The sequence below is a fragment of the Heptranchias perlo genome, chromosome 39, assembly GCF_035084215.1.
Source record: "Heptranchias perlo isolate sHepPer1 chromosome 39, sHepPer1.hap1, whole genome shotgun sequence".
NCBI lineage: Eukaryota > Metazoa > Chordata > Chondrichthyes > Hexanchiformes > Hexanchidae > Heptranchias > Heptranchias perlo.
The window spans coordinates 2165694-2182363 of NC_090363.1; the positions used below are offsets into that span (position 1 = coordinate 2165694).

Genomic DNA, 16670 nt, shown 5'->3' on the forward strand with positions numbered 1-16670 from the left:
ACGGAGAATGAGCTTGCTTTATCCCCCAAGGGAAGAGCTGCACTTCTATGCTGGGTCTGTCTGGGAAAATACCAGTAGAAAATTAAAGCAGAAGCGGGGGGGGGTTCCCTTCCCAGTACAAACTTGACTAAAATCGGGAACTCACCAGCTCTGGGAGAGGAGGGGACGGTTGCACACCTGTACTTGGTTTACTCACAATGTTTTCAATAGGATCCATCATCAAAGGTGCCATTAACCCGGTTTGAGTAAGTAACTGGCTCGGGGAGCAATGTACTTACAGCCGTACAGAAATAGCCACACCCCGGACAGCAGTGGTGTTTCACCATTCGAGCTCTGTGCACTTCACACAGCACCATAAGTTGCACCCGGCTGGACGGTCTCATGGTCTCACATTTGGTGATGCTGTTACTGCAGCCACTCAGCTAGGGAGAAAAACAACAGACAGCAAAATACTTTGTCTCTGTTGTAACTTCAGACATTCTCAGGCACTCGCACCTCCACTGTGAAGAACTGAAGGAGAAACCCAACAATTCATAAACACAAAAGAAGCAATTCTTCCAGAACCCTAACTTTCCCATCGAAGCCCATCACTCTAGAACCCTAACTTTCCCATCGAAGCCCATCACTCCAGAACCCTAACTCTCCCATCGAAGCCCATCCCTCTAGAACCCTAACTCTCCCATCGAAGCCCATCCCTCTAGAACCCTAACTCTCCCATTGAAGCCCATCCCTCTAGAACCCTAACTCTCCCATCGAAGCCCATCCCTCTAGAACCCTAACTCTCCCATCGAAGCCCATCCCTCTAGAACCCTAACTCTCACATTGAAGCCCATCCCTCTAGAACCCCAACTTTCCCATCGAAGCCCATCCCTCTAGAACCCTAACTCTCCCATCGAAGCCCATCCCTCTAGAACCCTAACTCTCCCATCGAAGCCCATCCCTCTAGAACCCTAACTCTCCCATCGAAGCCCATCCCTCCAGAACCCTAACTCTCCCATCGAAGCCCATCCCTCTAGAACCCTAACTCTCCCATCGAAGCCCATCACTCCAGAACCCTAACTTTCCCATCGAAGCCCATCCCTCTAGAACCCTGACTCTCCCATCACAGCCCATCACTCCAGTACCCTAACACTCCCATTACTCTTTTTGCTTCTGCTACCTCCCCATGGAGATTGTTTTGAACCTTCCTCAATGAGTAAAGAAGTTACTCATCTCTACACTATTTTCCTGACTTACTTTGAAGTAATAACATTGCGTTATCGTACCTGTACCTTAAAACCTACCCCTCTGACCAAGCTTTTGGTCATCTGTCCCAATATCTCCTTATGTCTCTCGGTGTCAAATTTTGTTTGATAATCTGTGAAGCCCCTTGGGGACATTTTACTACGTTAAAGACTCTATATAAATGCAAGTTGTTGTTGTTTTACCCTTACCCAACAAAAATCAGTCGGTCTCAAGTCTTGAAGATTTCAATTGACCCCCAGCATCCACAGCCTTTTTTGGGGGGAGGGGGGAAAAAAAAAAAGAGTTCCTTATTTCCATTACCCTTTGTGTGAAAAAGGGTTTCCTGATTTCACACCAGAACGGCATGGCTCTAATTTTAAGATCATGTCCCCCCCTTGTTTCCTCTGTCGTTGCCCAATCCACTCTCTCAGTATGAATGAAGCGATTAGACAATAATAAACAACACAGTGACGGAAGTTATCCTTTGATATAAAAAGGGGGATATATCGGGACACATCAGAGGCAAGGGGCCAGAGAAAAGATGGCGCAGTGGGTTAAACACTGAGACCGGGGTGGGGTGGGGTGGGGTGGGGGAGGGGGACGCGATTTTAACCTAACCCGCCCGTCGGGAAACTGACAGGATCGGGTGCAGCGCTGGTTTTACACCTCGCTCCGATTTTACTCTGCGTTGAAGTCAATGTTGGGCGGGATGTAAAAGAAAGAACGACAGACTTGCATTTATATTCAGCACTTTTCACAACCTCAGGATGTCCCAAAGCGCTTTACAGACAACGAAGTGCTTTCTGAAGTATTGTCACTGTTGGAATGTAGGAATCGCGGCAGCTAATTTGTGCACAGCAAGATCCCACAAACAGCAATGCGATAATGACCGGATAATCTGTTTGTTTCGTGATGTTGGTTAAGGGATAAATATTGGCCCAGGACACCGGGGAGAACTCCCCCTGCTCTTCCTTGAAATATTACCGCGGGATCTTTTATGTTCACCTCAGAGGGCAGATGGGGCCTTGGTTTAACGTCTCAACCGAAAGACGGCACCTCCGACAGTGCAGCACTCCCTCAGTACTGCCCCTCCGACAGTGCGGCGCTCCCTCAGTACTGACCCTCCGACAGTGCGGCGCTCCCTCAGTATGGACCCTCCGACAGTGCGGCGCTCCCTCAGTACCGACCCTCCGACAGTGCGGCGCTCCCTCAGTACCGACCCTCCGACAGTGCGGCGCTCCCTCAGTACCGACCCTCCGACAGTGCGGCGCTCCCTCAGTACTGACCCTCCGACAGTGCAGCGCTCCCTCAGTACTGACCCTCTGACAGTGCGGCGCTCCCTCAGTACCGACCCTCCGACACTCCCTCAGTACCGACCCTCCGACAGTGCGGCGCTCCCTCAGTACTGACCCTCCGACAGTGCAGCGCTCCCTCAGTACTGACCCTCCGACAGTGCGGCGCTCCCTCAGTACCGACCCTCCGACAGTGCGGCGCTCCCTCAGTACCGACCCTCCGACAGTGCAGCACTCCCTCAGTACTGACCCTCTGACAGTGCAGCACTCCCTCAGTACCGACCCTCCGACAGTGCGGCGCTCCCTCAGTACCGACCCTCCGACAGTGCGGCGCTCCCTCAGTACCGACCCTCCGACAGTGCAGCACTCCCTCAGTACTGACCCTCTGACAGTGCGGCGCTCCCTCAGTACTGACCCTCCGACAGTGCAGCGCTCCCTCAGTACTGACCCTCTGACAGTGCGGCGCTCCCTCAGTACCGACCCTCCGACACTCCCTCAGTACCGACCCTCCGACAGTGCGGCGCTCCCTCAGTACTGACCCTCCGACAGTGCGGCGCTCCCTCAGTACCGACCCTCCGACAGTGCGGCGCTCCCTCAGTACCGACCCTCCGACAGTGCAGCACTCCCTCAGTACTGACCCTCCGACAGTGCAGCGCTCCCTCAGTACTGACCCTCCGACAGTGCGGCGCTCCCTCAGTACTGACCCTCCGACAGTGCAGCGCTCCCTCAGTACCGACCCTCCGACAGTGCGGCGCTCCCTCAGTACCGACCCTCCGACAGTGCGGCGCTCCCTCAGTACCGACCCTCCGACAGTGCGGCGCTCCCTCAGTACTGACCCTCCGACAGTGCGGCGCTCCCTCAGTACTGACCCTCCGACAGTGCGGCGCTCCCTCAGTACCGACCCTCCGACAGTGCAGCGCTCCCTCAGTACCGACCCTCCGACAGTGCGGCGCTCCCTCAGTACTGACCCTCCGACAGTGCGGCGCTCCCTCAGTACCGACCCTCCGACAGTGCGGCGCTCCCTCAGTACTGACCCTCCGACAGTGCAGCGCTCCCTCAGTACCGACCCTCCGACAGTGCGGCGCTCCCTCAGTACTGACCCTCCGACAGTGCAGCGTTCCCTCAGTACTGACCCTCCGACAGTGCAGCGCTCCCTCAGTACCGACCCTCCGACAGTGCGGCGCTCCCTCAGTACTGACCCTCCGACAGTGCAGCGCTCCCTCAGTACTGACCCTCCGACAGTGCAGCGCTCCCTCAGTACCGACCCTCCGACAGTGCGGCGCTCCCTCAGTACCGACCCTCCGACAGTGCAGCGCTCCCTCAGTACTAACCCTCCGACAGTGCAGCGCTCCCTCAGTACTGACCCTCCGACAGTGCAGCGCTCCCTCAGTACCGACCCTCCGACAGTGCGGCGCTCCCTCAGTACTGACCCTCCGACAGTGCAGCGCTCCCTCAGTACCGACCCTCCGACAGTGCGGCTCTCCCTCAGTACTGCACTGGGAGTGTCGGCCTAGATTTTGTGCTCAAGTCTCTGGAGTGGGGACTTGAACCCACGACCTGCTGACTCAGAGGCAAGACAGCTACCTACTGAGTTGCACCCAATCCCGTGGGATTCCCGCCCGGACGAGTTGGATTAAAACCACACACCCACCCGCCCTCACCCCCACCACTATGGATTCAAATCTAGCCCGGAATGGTGGGATGAGAAGGTTGCCTTCTTGTCCAGCGCCAGTGTGAAGTAGCTGGCCGGGGGGCGAGCGGGTTTCCAGCGAGGCAATGCCTGCCACACTCACCTGCCCGTCAGTGCTCTCAGTCGCCATGCACTTGTTGTTGGAGAGCTCGGTTATGCGATCGATCTTGGGCGCCTCCATTCGGCAGCTGCACAGCGGCAGCTCTTCAAACTTATCCGTCTCCATGGAGCTGGCGTCGTTCGATACCCCTGAGAGGAGCAAAGAGGGAGAATTTACCTCACGGGGAACGCCCGTAAAAATAGTTATAATTATAAGGTTGGGGGGGAAAAGAACGGATGAGATTGGAGAAGTTGGGGTTGTTCTCCTTGGAGCAGAGGTGGTTAAGGAGGGGGGGATTTAATGGAGGTGTTCAAAATCATGAGGGGTTTTGATAAGGGTAAATAGGGAGGAACTGTTTCCATTGGCAGGAGGGTCGGTAACCAGAGGACACAGATTTAAGACAACTGGCAAAAGAATCAGAGGGGAGATGAGGAGGACTTTTTTTTTTAAACGCAGTGAGTTGTTATGATCTGGAATGCGCTGCCTGAAAGGGCAGTGGAAGCAGATTCGATAATAACTTTCAAAAGGAACTGGATAAATACTTGAAGGGGAAACACTTGCAGGGCCATGGGGAAAGAGCAGGGCTAGTGGGACTAATTGGATAGCTATTTCAAAGAGCCGGCACAGGAAGAGAGAGAGGAGGGGAGAAGGGGGGAAAGAGAGAGAGAGAGAGAGAGAGGAGGGGAGAAGGGGGGAAAGAGAGAGAGAGAGAGGAGGGGAGAAGGGAAAGAGAGAGAGAGGAGGGGAGAAGCGGGGAAAAAGAGAGAGAGAGAGAGAGGAGGGGAGAAGGGGGAAAGAGAGAGAGAGAGAGAGGAGGGGAGAAGGGGGGAAAGAGAGAGAGAGAGAGAGAGAGGAGGGGAGAGGGGAGAAAGAGAGAGAGAGAGAGAGAGGAGGGGAGAAGGGGGGAAAGAGAGAGAGAGAGAGAGGAGGGGAGAAGGGGGGAAAGAGAGAGAGAGAGGAGGGGAGAAGGGGGGAGAGAGAGAGAGGGGGGGAGAAGGGGGGAGAGAGAGAGAGGAGGGGAGAAGGGGGGAAAGAGAGAGAGAGGAGGGGAGAAGGGGGGAAAGAGAGAGAGAGGAGGGGAGAAGGGGGGAGAGAGAGAGAGAGGAGGGGGAGAAGGGGGGAGAGAGAGAGAGGAGGGGAGAAGGGGGATAGAGAGAGAGGAGGGGAGAAGGGGGAAAGAGAGAGAGGAGGGGAGAAGGGGGGAAAGAGAGAGAGAGGAGGGGAGAAGGGGGGAAAGAGAGAGAGAGGAGGGGAGAAGGGGGGAGAGAGAGAGAGGAGGGGAGAAGGGGGAAAGAGAGAGAGAGAGGAGGGGAGAAGGGGGAAAGAGGGGAAAGAGAGAGGAGGGGAGAAAGAGAGGAAAGAGAGAGGAGGGGAGATGGGGGGAAGGGGGGAAAGAGAGAGGAGGGGAGATGGGGGAAAGAGAGAGAGAGGAGGGGAGAAAGAGAGAGAGAGGAGGGGGGAAAGAGAGAGAGAGGAGGGGGGAAAGAGAGAGAGAGGAGGGGGGAAAGAGAGAGAGAGGAGGGGGGAAGAGAGAGAGAGGAGGGGGGAAGAGAGAGAGAGGAGGGGGAAAGAGAGAGAGAGAGGAGGGGGGAAAGAGAGAGAGAGGAGGGGGGAAAGAGAGAGAGAGGAGGGGGGAAGAGAGAGAGAGAGGAGGGGGGAAAGAGAGAGAGAGAGGAGGGGGGAAAGAGAGAGAGAGAGGAGGGGGGAAGAGAGAGAGAGAGGAGGGGGGAAAGAGAGAGAGAGAGGAGGGGGGAAAGAGAGAGAGAGAGAGGGGGGAAAGAGAGAGAGAGAGGAGGGGGGAAAGAGAGAGAGAGGAGAGGAGGGGGGAAAGAGAGAGAGAGAGAGGAGGGGGGAAAGAGAGAGAGAGAGAGGAGGGGGGAAAGAGAGAGAGAGAGAGGAGGGGGGAAAGAGAGAGAGAGAGAGGAGGGGGGAAAGAGAGAGAGAGAGAGGAGGGGGGAAAGAGAGAGAGAGAGAGGAGGGGGGAAAGAGAGAGAGAGAGGAGGGGGGAAAGAGAGAGAGAGAGGAGGGGGGAAAGAGAGAGAGAGAGGAGGGGGGAAAGAGAGAGAGAGAGGAGGGGGGAAGAGAGAGAGAGAGAGGAGGGGGGAAAGAGAGAGAGAGAGAGGAGGGGGAAAGAGAGAGAGAGAGAGGAGGGGGGAAGAGAGAGAGAGAGAGGAGGGGGGGAAAGAGAGAGAGAGAGAGGAGGGGGGAAAGAGAGAGAGAGAGAGGAGGGGGGAAAGAGAGAGAGAGAGAGGAGGGGGGAAAGAGAGAGAGAGAGAGGAGGGGGGAAAGAGAGAGAGAGAGGAGGGGGGAAAGAGAGAGAGAGAGAGGAGGGGGGAAGAAGAGTGAGAGAGAGGAGGGGGGAAGAGAGAGAGAGAGAGGAGGGGGGAAAGAAGAGAGAGAGAGAGGAGGGGGGGAAAGAGAGAGAGAGGAGGGGGGAAGAGAGAGAGAGGAGGGGGGGAAGAGAGAGAGAGGAGGGGGGAGTGAGAGAGAGGAGGGGGGAGGGGGAGATGTGGGAGAGAGAGAGAGGAGGGGGGGAAGAGAGAGAGAGGAGGGGGAAGAGAGATAGAGGAGGGGGGGAAGAGAGAGAGGAGGAGGGAGGGAGGGGGAAGAGAGGAGAGGAGGGGGGAAGAGAGAGAGAGGAGGGGGGAAGAGAGAGAGAGGAGGGGGGGAAGAGAGAGAGAGGAGGGGGGGAAGAGAGAGAGAGGAGGGGGGAAGAGTGAGAGAGGAGGGGGGGAAGAGAGAGAGAGGAGGGGGAAGAGAGAGAGAGGAGGGGGGAAGAGAGAGAGAGGAGGGGGGAAAGGAGAGAGAGGAGGGGGGAAGAGAGAGAGAGGAGGGGGGAAGGAGAGAGAGGAGGGGGGGAAGAGAGAGAGAGGAGGGGGGAAGAAGAGAGAGAGGGGGGGGGATGAGAGAGAGAGGAGGGGGGAGAGAGAGAGAGGGGGGGGAAGAGAGAGAGAGGAGGGGGGAAGAGAGAGAGAGGAGGGGGGAAGAGAGAGAGAGGAGGGGGGAAGAGAGGAGAGGTGGGGGGAAGAGTGTGTGAGGGAGGGGGGTTGAGAGAGTGAGGAGGGGGGAGAGAGAGAGAGGAGGGGGGAAGAGAGAGAGAGGAGGGGGGATGAGAGAGAGAGGAGGGGGGAAGAGAGAGAGAGGAGGGGGGATGTGAGAGTGAGGAGGGGGGGAAGAGAGAGTGTGGAGGGGGGAGAGAGAGGAGTGGGGGGAGAAGAGAGGGGGGGGAGAGAGAGGAGGGGGGGAGAGAGAGGAGGGGGGAAGAGAGAGGAGGGGGGGAAGAGAGAGGGGGGGAAAAGAGAGGAGGGGGGAAAGAGAGGAGGGGGGGAAAGAGAGGGTGGGGGGAAAAGAGTGGTGGGGGGAAAGAGAGGAGGGGGAAGAGAGGGGGGGAAAAGAGAGGAGGGGGGAAAGAGTGGAGGGGGGAAAAGAGAGGAGGGGGGGAAAAGAGAGGAGGGGGAAAAGAGAGGAGGGGGGAAAGAGAGGAGGGGGGAAAAGAGAGGAGGGGAGGGGAGGGAGCGTGGGGGAGGGAGAGGAGAGGAGATGGAGAGAGAGAAAAGAAAATGCTGGCTGTGTGAGATCTATTTTTCGCTTGATCTGGTGGAGTTCAGCTGCTTTCTTGCTCTGATGATAGAGCCCGTTTGCAGAACGCAAATGACGGTAATATAGCAGAAGCAGAACAGAGGGACGGACTGTCAATCGGCCCTTTGGTAGGCTTGGATTCAGGGAGCCTGATTTTCCTGACTTAACCTGGAACTACGCTGTGATTTACACCCAAATCTCTCGGACAAATCCCACTTGCTGGATTGGAGTTTTGGTCCAAGAGATCAGTGTGCCATCCGCCACATCACCCGAGACGTGCATAATAATGAGACAGATTCTTGAAAAGCCGAGGGTTAACATCACAGGCACTTTAAGTTGGCTGAGCGCCAGTTTATAGTGAGACTGAAGTGACTGCTTAGCCAATGGTTTCATATCATTTCACTGCCAGCACTTAAAGCCATGACTAAATCGTGCCTGCAGCAGCAAAAGTAAAACAGGTTTTAAATGAAGTATGAACAGGGCACATACCTGTAGGTTGCGGAGAAAGGCTGCTCTCATTGGGAAGCTCCAGTGACCCCAATGGGACCTCCGTGTACTCGCTCTGCGTCTGGTTCCCTCCTCCTGTAGAATTCATCACTGTCCAAGCACAAAAGAAACAGGGACACATACTCTTCAGATCAAGGCAATTGCTAAATACCCCGAACCTCCCTGGCTGCTTCTCTTGGGCTCAACCTTCGTGTCGTGGTCAACCCTGAGCCGAGCTTCAGACCCCATATCGTATCGATAACCAAGACAATGTACCTTCCACAACACTGCCCCCACCCCCCCACCTCACTCCCCCCCAACCCCGCTCCATTCATCAGCCCAAGACTCGACTGCTCAAACAATCTTCACATCCGGCCTTGCTCCCTGTACAAACGCCAACTTGTCCAAAATTCCCTGCCCGGTACTAAGGTCTCTCCACTCCCTCCCTCCCTCCCCACCATCCTCCACTACCCCTCGTCTTCCAGCCCATCAAATTCAAAAAATCCCTCCGTGGCGTTCTCTCCGAGCTGCGCCTGCAACCTTCTCCAGCCCTTTAAAATTCTACGTTGGTACGGGAGCCCCAGCTTGACGGTTCGGAGATTACTCCCTCCATAACAATGAGACAGATTCCTGAAAAGCCGAGGTTTAACATCACAGGCATTTTAGGTTGGCTGAGCGCCAGTTTATAAGCGAGGCTGAAGTGACTGCTTAGCCAATGGTTTCATATCATTTCACTGCCAGCACTTAATGCCTTGACTAAATAAATCATTGCGGGAGCACCTTCAGCACACGGACTGCAGCGGTTCACGAACACAGGAACAGGAGGAGACCATTCAGCCCCTCTAGCCTGTTCCATCATTCAACGAGATCATGGCTGATCTGTAACCTAACGCGGCTCCACATCCCTTAATACCCTTGGCTAGCGAGAAGGCGGCCCACCACCACCTTCTCAAGGGGCAACTAGGGATGGGGCAATAAATGCCGGCAACGCCCACATCCCGCAAACGAAAATAATAATTGCAAGCAATGCCTGATGCTCCCCTTTTTTCTTCTCCTCAAGGTGCTGATTTGCTCTGGTGTACTTTCAGAGATGCTAGTGTTTCAACCGGGGGTGGGGGCACGGGACGGGAGGGCATCCCTCAGGTGCGGGTGTAGACAATGGAGGGATATTTGACCATTAGAGGGGGGGGGGGGAGCCTAATCTCATCCTCACCGGATGCCCACACATGACACTGTTTCCAACAGAGGTCAACAATCGGGAGCAGGAGCCCTGGCTGTTTATTCTTCTCTGTAACTGAGGGGCACCAACGGCTAGTTGCAGCTGGACAAGAGCCAGGGTGGAGGAGGACGGGCGGGAAACTCATAACTAATCTGCGGAAACATTATTTCAGTGAGCGAGTCTGCGGAAGAGGCTCCCTAGGGTGATGGTGGAAGCAGTTAGTATTGATTCATTCAAATACAAGTTAGGTAAGATTTTTTTTCAGAATACAATATTTTGGGATACAGTATAGGACTAATCTGAGACAAGACATGTGGTAAGTCTGGTGACTTTGGACCTATGGTTCCCAAAGCTCTCCACCACTGGGGGCTTTCCTCGCCTCATGTCTGGATCTGTCGTAGACTGAATCGATAGAGATCTATCACCGTGATTAATCAATAACTCCATTATTGTTGTATCATGACGGCCACGGCGAACTAGATGGACTTTGCTCTTTTATCGTCTAGCAATTAATTTAATTTCAGACTGATCTAATCACTGCCGAGTTTGGCAGTAAGTAACACTGCAAATGCCAAGACGCTGCCACTGCAGAATGGAGGGCTCTCCCATTACTCGATTGGGCATCAGCTCGCTTCCGGAGCCTTGGGGCCAAGGGAACACCCTCACCCTCACCCTTGTTGCTTCACTCCCCTTCCCAAAGCCTCACCCTAGTGGCCGCAGACACTCAATCACCTCGTGCCAAATTACGGACAACACCGTAAAGCGGATTTGTGCCCAGTGACAAAAAAGGGACGAGACTTTAGGGCCCAGGCTCCCAAATTGTTCACGCCAAGGACAGTTTATAGAACGGAGACTTTTAATCACACCAGTCGGAACACAAGTAAAAAGGTCGGCCCTCCCCTCCTCTCCGTGTTACCTGGCCCTCCAGAGCGTTCAAGGGCTGTCGGAATTGAAAGGAGGTCACATGCTAAGCAACTGTGTTCCATACCTTCTTTCAGTTTTGTGAAATCAGCTGTTGTCTGTCCCACTGCAACTAACGGAAAAGACGAAATCAATGAACGAAACAGACGGAGAGGTGGAAGACGAGTTGAAGCACGTACGCCACGTGTACGATGGTGTGAACGAGATGGGCGGCGTGTGGAGATGGTAAATTCGCCGCACACAGTCAGGAGAGCAAGGCGGGGCGGGGCGGGGCGGGGTGGGGTGAGGGGGCCACGCAGTGTACGGAACCCCGGAGAATAGCACCCACGAAGCGGGAAGGTAGCAGCTGCACACTGGCGATAATTCCACGGGCATCGATCTCGATCCCGGCCGTGCCACCGCGATGGCAGTGCCCCCCCCCCGGGGGTGGGGGGAGGAGCAAGGTCCTGGCACCTCCGCACAGAGACAGTGAGAGCGGGTTAAACCCCCGCAGCACGTGCCAGAGCTATCGGTGGGTGATCCGCAAGGCCACACGTTCAGCTGGTTTTTGGAGCAGCGCTGGCACAGAGTCCGAGCTTGCCCATCTCGCCTGCTCCCTCGTGCGAGGACGGCGCGCGATACAAGAAAGCAGGGGGGAAAAAAACCACAGGCAGCGCCACCAGTTTCGCAAAAAAAACCAACAGAAAATTAGCAAGCGTGCACTACAAGAGCACGTACGGCAGACGGGAGTGAGGAACTGCACTTGTTCGGCATGGAGCTTTCGAGAGATTTCACTTGACGTTAAGAGTAACATTAACACAATCAGCTCCACCTATAAGGCACCTAAACACCACACACCATTCAATCTGTTCTTTCAATAATGTTTTCCAGTGCTCTAACTACTTAACATCACCAGATGGCCGGTCTACATACAGCACAGAAGGCGGCCATTCGGCCCGTCATATTTGTGTCGGCTCTTTGAGCTTTCCAATTAGACCCACTCCCCTGCTCTTTCCCCGTAGCCCCTGCAAATGTTTCCCCTTCAAGTATTTATCCAATTCCCTTTTGAAAGTTATTATTGAATCTGCTTCCACCGCCCTTTCAGGCAGCGCATTCCAGATCATCACAACTCGCTGCGTAAAAAAATGTTTCCTCATCTCATCTCTGGTTCTTTTGTCAATTACATTAACCAGGTGGCTCTCTGCTGTTCGGCTAAATACTCACAGCAAGAACAAAATTGTTATTTCCTGTCATCTAACATTCAAATTTCACTAATCTAGACCCCTCCATTCGGGATTGTCAAAGCAGTTCTGTGTTTTCTCTCTCCGGAGGAGCAGAGTGTTTGGCAGAGTGCATGGATATCATATCAAGAGTCCAATCCCATCTCCGCTCAGTACCCGCACCTATACTTTCCAGGTGGGGGTGGGGGAGAATATTAGAGGAAAGGATTGTCCTGGAGTCTGCAGGGATTAAACATTAATCACTGCTGCAAGCAACCCCGGGAGTGGAAAATCATAGGGGCATTAAAAAAAAAAGTGTTTATTTCATTTTCTTTGAACTTTTCCGTTTATGAGTTATAAAAATATTGGAGACGGGGGAAGAAAAAGTCAGTGAGGAATTATGCAATTGGGTGACGGAGAGTCTGGGGAAGGCGGGGCACGGTCAGGATCGACGTGTCGGGTGACCAATGGCGGGGGTGGGGGGGGGGGGGGGGAGGAAGAGAAGCCAGGGGGTCATGTGATGAAACCTCCGGGAAGGGAGGGGGGGGGGGGGGGGGGAGAAATACGGAGGGCATCAGTCAACCCACTTGTGAGACCACGAGCTTCCCGACCGGTGAAGCAAGAACCTGCTGCGGCAGCAATGGACTCCCATCGCTTCCCTCTCCGAGCCGCTGGACGTGGTCCTACCTGCGCTTTTAGCCGGTTTCATCCGATCCTTTCTCCTGCGTTTTCGTGTCGGCTTCACCCATGGACTCTCGCTCTTCCACTTCTTCTTCCCTTTCCTTTTCAAACTCGAGGTGGAGCTCTGCGGGGAGCAGGGAGCAGGGTCAGTAGCCCTTTTCAGAACGGTTACCCGAGTGATTGTAAACTGGGGGGGGGGGAAATGGGTGCTGGGCAGATCGACCTCAAGTCACAGGAAGACATTCCACCTTAAAAGCCGGGGAGGGTGGGGGGGGTTAAGTTATCAGCAGCCCTCCCCCCACGCACAGACAGCACAGCATTGATTCGGGTCCCCCCTCCCCGATTTCCCCACTGCCAGGCCCATTTCCAGTGATAGCTGTGCCATCAACAACAATTTGCATTTATATAGCGCCTTTAACGTAGTAAAACGTCCCCAAGGCGTTTCACAGGAGCGATTATCAGTCAAAGGTCTGACACCGAGCCACATAAGGAGATATTAGGACAGGTGACCAAAAGCTTGGTCACAGAGGTAGGTTTTAAGGAGCGTCTTAAAAGGAGGAGAGGCGGAGAGGTTTAGGGAGGGAATTCCAGAGCTTAGGGCCCAGGCAGCTGAAGGCACGGCCGCCAATGGTGGAGCGATGAAAATCAGGGACGTGCAAGGGGCCAGCACTGCAGGAGCGCAGAGATCTCTGAGGGTTGTGGGGCTGGAGGAGGTTACAGAGATAGGGAGGGGGGGCGAGACCATGGAGGGATTTGAAAACAATGATCAGAATTTTAAAATCGAGGCATTCCCACACCGGGAGGCAATGTAGGTCAGCGAGCACAGGGGGTGATGGGTGAACGGGACTTGGTGCGAGTTAGAATACGGGCAGCAGAGTTTTGGAATGAGCTGAAGTTTATGGAGGGTGGAAGGTGGGAGGTCGGCCAGGAGAGCATCGAAATAGTCGAGGGCATCAGGGACAGGTAGGCAGCATGAGTCAGACACTTTCTCACAGGGGAAAACAAAGATAGAGGAGGCAGAGGGGCCCTGTTGCTACATTCCTGCATCTCCCACCAGGCAGGTAGAGAGCGGCTGAAGCTTGGAGCAGATCCCTTGTCTGCCCCATCAACCAAGGAAAAGAAAGAACGAACTTGCATTTATATAGTGCCTTCCACGACCTCAGGATGTCCCAAACCGTTTTACAGCCAACTAAGTACTTTTGAAGTGTCGTCACTGTTACAATGTAGGGAGATGCGGCAGCCAATTTGCGCACAGCAAGATCCCACAAACAGCAACACGATAGTGACCAGGAACACTGTAGGGCATCAGAAGATCTCAAAAAGACGGACGGAGGAGGAAACATGTTTCTCTCCTTTAATGCAAGAGAACCCAGAGGCATGAAACTCTACGGGAGTCTCCCAACTCTGCTCCACGAGCTCACAAAAGTCAGAATAAATCAAAAAAAAAACCTACAAAAAGGGACTTTTATAGGCGGCCCTCAGCTCAACACTAACTGTCGCTCGGGCCTGATATACCAACCTCCACACGCCTCGATCTGCAAGACGGTTATCAGGCAGGCCAGAAACTGGGAGTGCCCTGTGCTGGCAGACACAATGGCTGGTTCTAAAAGGCTCCTAACCAAGGAAGGCGCGTCATAAATAACAACGGCCTGGCAGTGAAATTTAAGGGCTTGGACCTTTTGTGAGCTCTGTGAGCTCAAATGACTGGCTCTGATCGGCCTGAACGCCACCTGGCAGATCACTGCCCACCATTGTCCATTTTCTGTCGCTGTGACCTCAGGATCTTAGAGGCGTTGAAGGGCGGGAGGGGAGCTGAGGGACAATGGAAAAAGTTACAAACACGGGAGTTTTACATGTTTTTTTTCCCCCCAACCTGGTTTAAAACTTTCCTTTCAAAATCCACCTCAATCACAACACACTTTTAACACAGAGTCACAGGTGGAAGTATTCAGTGAGCAGTCACCCCTCAACAGAGCGACGGTCCCTTCCCACCACATTATCTGGTCGTTCGGCAGCTCTGGAAAACTCCTCTCTGAACCCCCTCAGGCGTTCGGAACCAGTCCAGAGAGATCACACGGACCAGGTTTTTCTCTGTAAAGACCTTTCTACATGATGCAATCTCTGCCTCAGTCCAGAACACGACCAACACCCCAATGAGCATTCAAGAGATTTCATACGCAGGGAACGTACCCTGTCGGAGAGGTTTCCGGAACCTTCCAGTTCCTCGTCGTCCTCCACGTCGCTCGACCGATCCTCAGCTCCATCGCCCTCCGTCTGCAAGAGCAGATATTCTTGAGTCTCTTCACTTCATTTATTGTTCTTAAAATATTGACCTGAGCCTACATACTTCCAGCAAGCTCCCCTCCAGCCCACAGAGTTTCAGGGGGCGGGTAGACAAAGCATTTACACCAAGCTCACCCGAACGGGCTCAGTAAATGTCCCGCGTGGGTCTCGAGTTCCATCCGTGCGCTGAGTGAACAAATCTCCAACCTTCTTTTTCTTTATCTACCTCTGCAGCCCACCAGTGCCAGTCGAGAGGGTCTCCCCCATCCATACCTCATTTCAGGTTGAGGGGGAGAGGGGGGGCGCGAGTGGGGAGAAAGGCAGATTGCTCTGTTTTACCACACCAGTGCTGCACTGGCTCTGGTGGCAGACAAGCTCACTGACTAAAAGAAATTGCATTTATATAGCGCCTTTCACAGCCTCAGGACGTCCCAAAGCGCTTTGCAGCCAATAAAATACTTTGTGAAATAAAAACAGGAAATGCTGGAAACACTCAGCAGGTCAGGCAGCGTCTGTGGAGGAAGAAACAGAGTTAACGTTTCAGGTCGATGACCCCTCGTCAACTTTGTGAAGTGTGGTCAGTGTTGTAATGTAGGGAAGTGCGGCAGCCAATTTGCGCACAGCAAGCTCCCACAAACAGCAATGAGATAATGACCAGAAAATCTGTTATTTTGTTTTAAGTGAGGGATAAATATTGACCAGGACACTGGGAAGAACGCCTCTGCTCTTCTTCGAAACAGTGCCGTGGGATCTTTCACCTCCACCTGAGAGGGCAAACGGGGCCTCGGTTTAACGTCTCATCCGAAAGACGGCATCTCAAGACGCGCAGCTCTCCCTCAGTGCCGGCACCGGGAGTGTCGGCCTGGATTTTGTGGTCGAGTCTCTGGAGTAGGGCGCGAACCGACGGCCTCCTGACTCAAGAGGCGAGAGTGCCACCCATTGACAGGGCGAGGGTCAGCGGGCGACTTCCCGAATATCTGACGGAACTCACTGCGGGAGACAGAGGCTGTTGGAAGCGGACGTCAGCGAGTTCTGGAATTGTGACCCAACCACCGTGAAGCAGACACCGTGACTGCCGGCATCAATATAAAAAAGGGAGAGAGAAAATTGCTAAGCCCAAGCTCACCTTGCTGGATTTGTCCGAGTCGGCTCGCCCATCCACCGAGTAGCTGTCATAGAAGAGGCTGAAGTCATCTCCAACCTCCGCATCCCATTCGTCTATCATTTCCATGGGCTCCTCCTCCTTCTCCTCAGGCTCCGCTTCCTTGGAAAGGTCCAGTAACGGAATGGAACCGGACGCGCTGGTGACCGTTTTCACCTCCTGGGAGTGGACTCTACTGGTTGCACCGGTCAAGTTCTGAAAAGGAACACAGACAGACGCACGCACGCACACACGGACAGACGCACACACGCACACACGCACGCACAGACAGACGCACACACGCACACACGGACAGACGCACGCACGCACACACACGGACAGACGCACGCACACACACGGACAGACGCACGCACACACACGGACAGACGCACGCACACACACACGGACAGACGCACGCACACACACACGGACAGACGCACGCACACACACACGGACAGACGCACGCACACACACACGGACAGACGCACGCACACACACACGGACAGACGCACGCACACACACACGGACAGACGCACGCACACACACACGGATAGACGCACGCACACACACACGGACAGACGCACGCACACACACACGGACAGACGCACGCACACACACACGGACAGACGCACGCACACACACACGGACAGACGCACGCACACACACACGGACAGACGCACGCACACACACAGTGGAAATCGTGAGCACAGATTTCACAGAAGCTTCCTCATACCCCCATTGTTTTGGTGCCAATTTTTCTGCTTGAGTTTGTCGGGGTGGGTCAACCTTAAGAAACAAAATCCTTTCATTTACAGGCAACTGGTGTTGGCATCAAGAAGTCCCAGGTCTGGTACA

General features: G+C 54.5%; 1 protein-coding gene across 1 annotated transcript in view; it reads right to left on the minus strand.

The window, feature by feature from the left end:
• Nucleotides 1-16670, minus strand: part of ehmt2 (euchromatic histone-lysine N-methyltransferase 2) — a 65892-nt gene that overhangs the window by 29449 nt on the left and 19773 nt on the right. Inside the window, 7 exon segments of the mRNA XM_067973851.1 lie at nucleotides 279-422; nucleotides 4310-4455; nucleotides 8375-8482; nucleotides 10579-10623; nucleotides 12398-12515; nucleotides 14582-14665; nucleotides 15801-16031. Coding sequence (XP_067829952.1) covers nucleotides 279-422; nucleotides 4310-4455; nucleotides 8375-8482; nucleotides 10579-10623; nucleotides 12398-12515; nucleotides 14582-14665; nucleotides 15801-16031 — 876 coding nt within the window.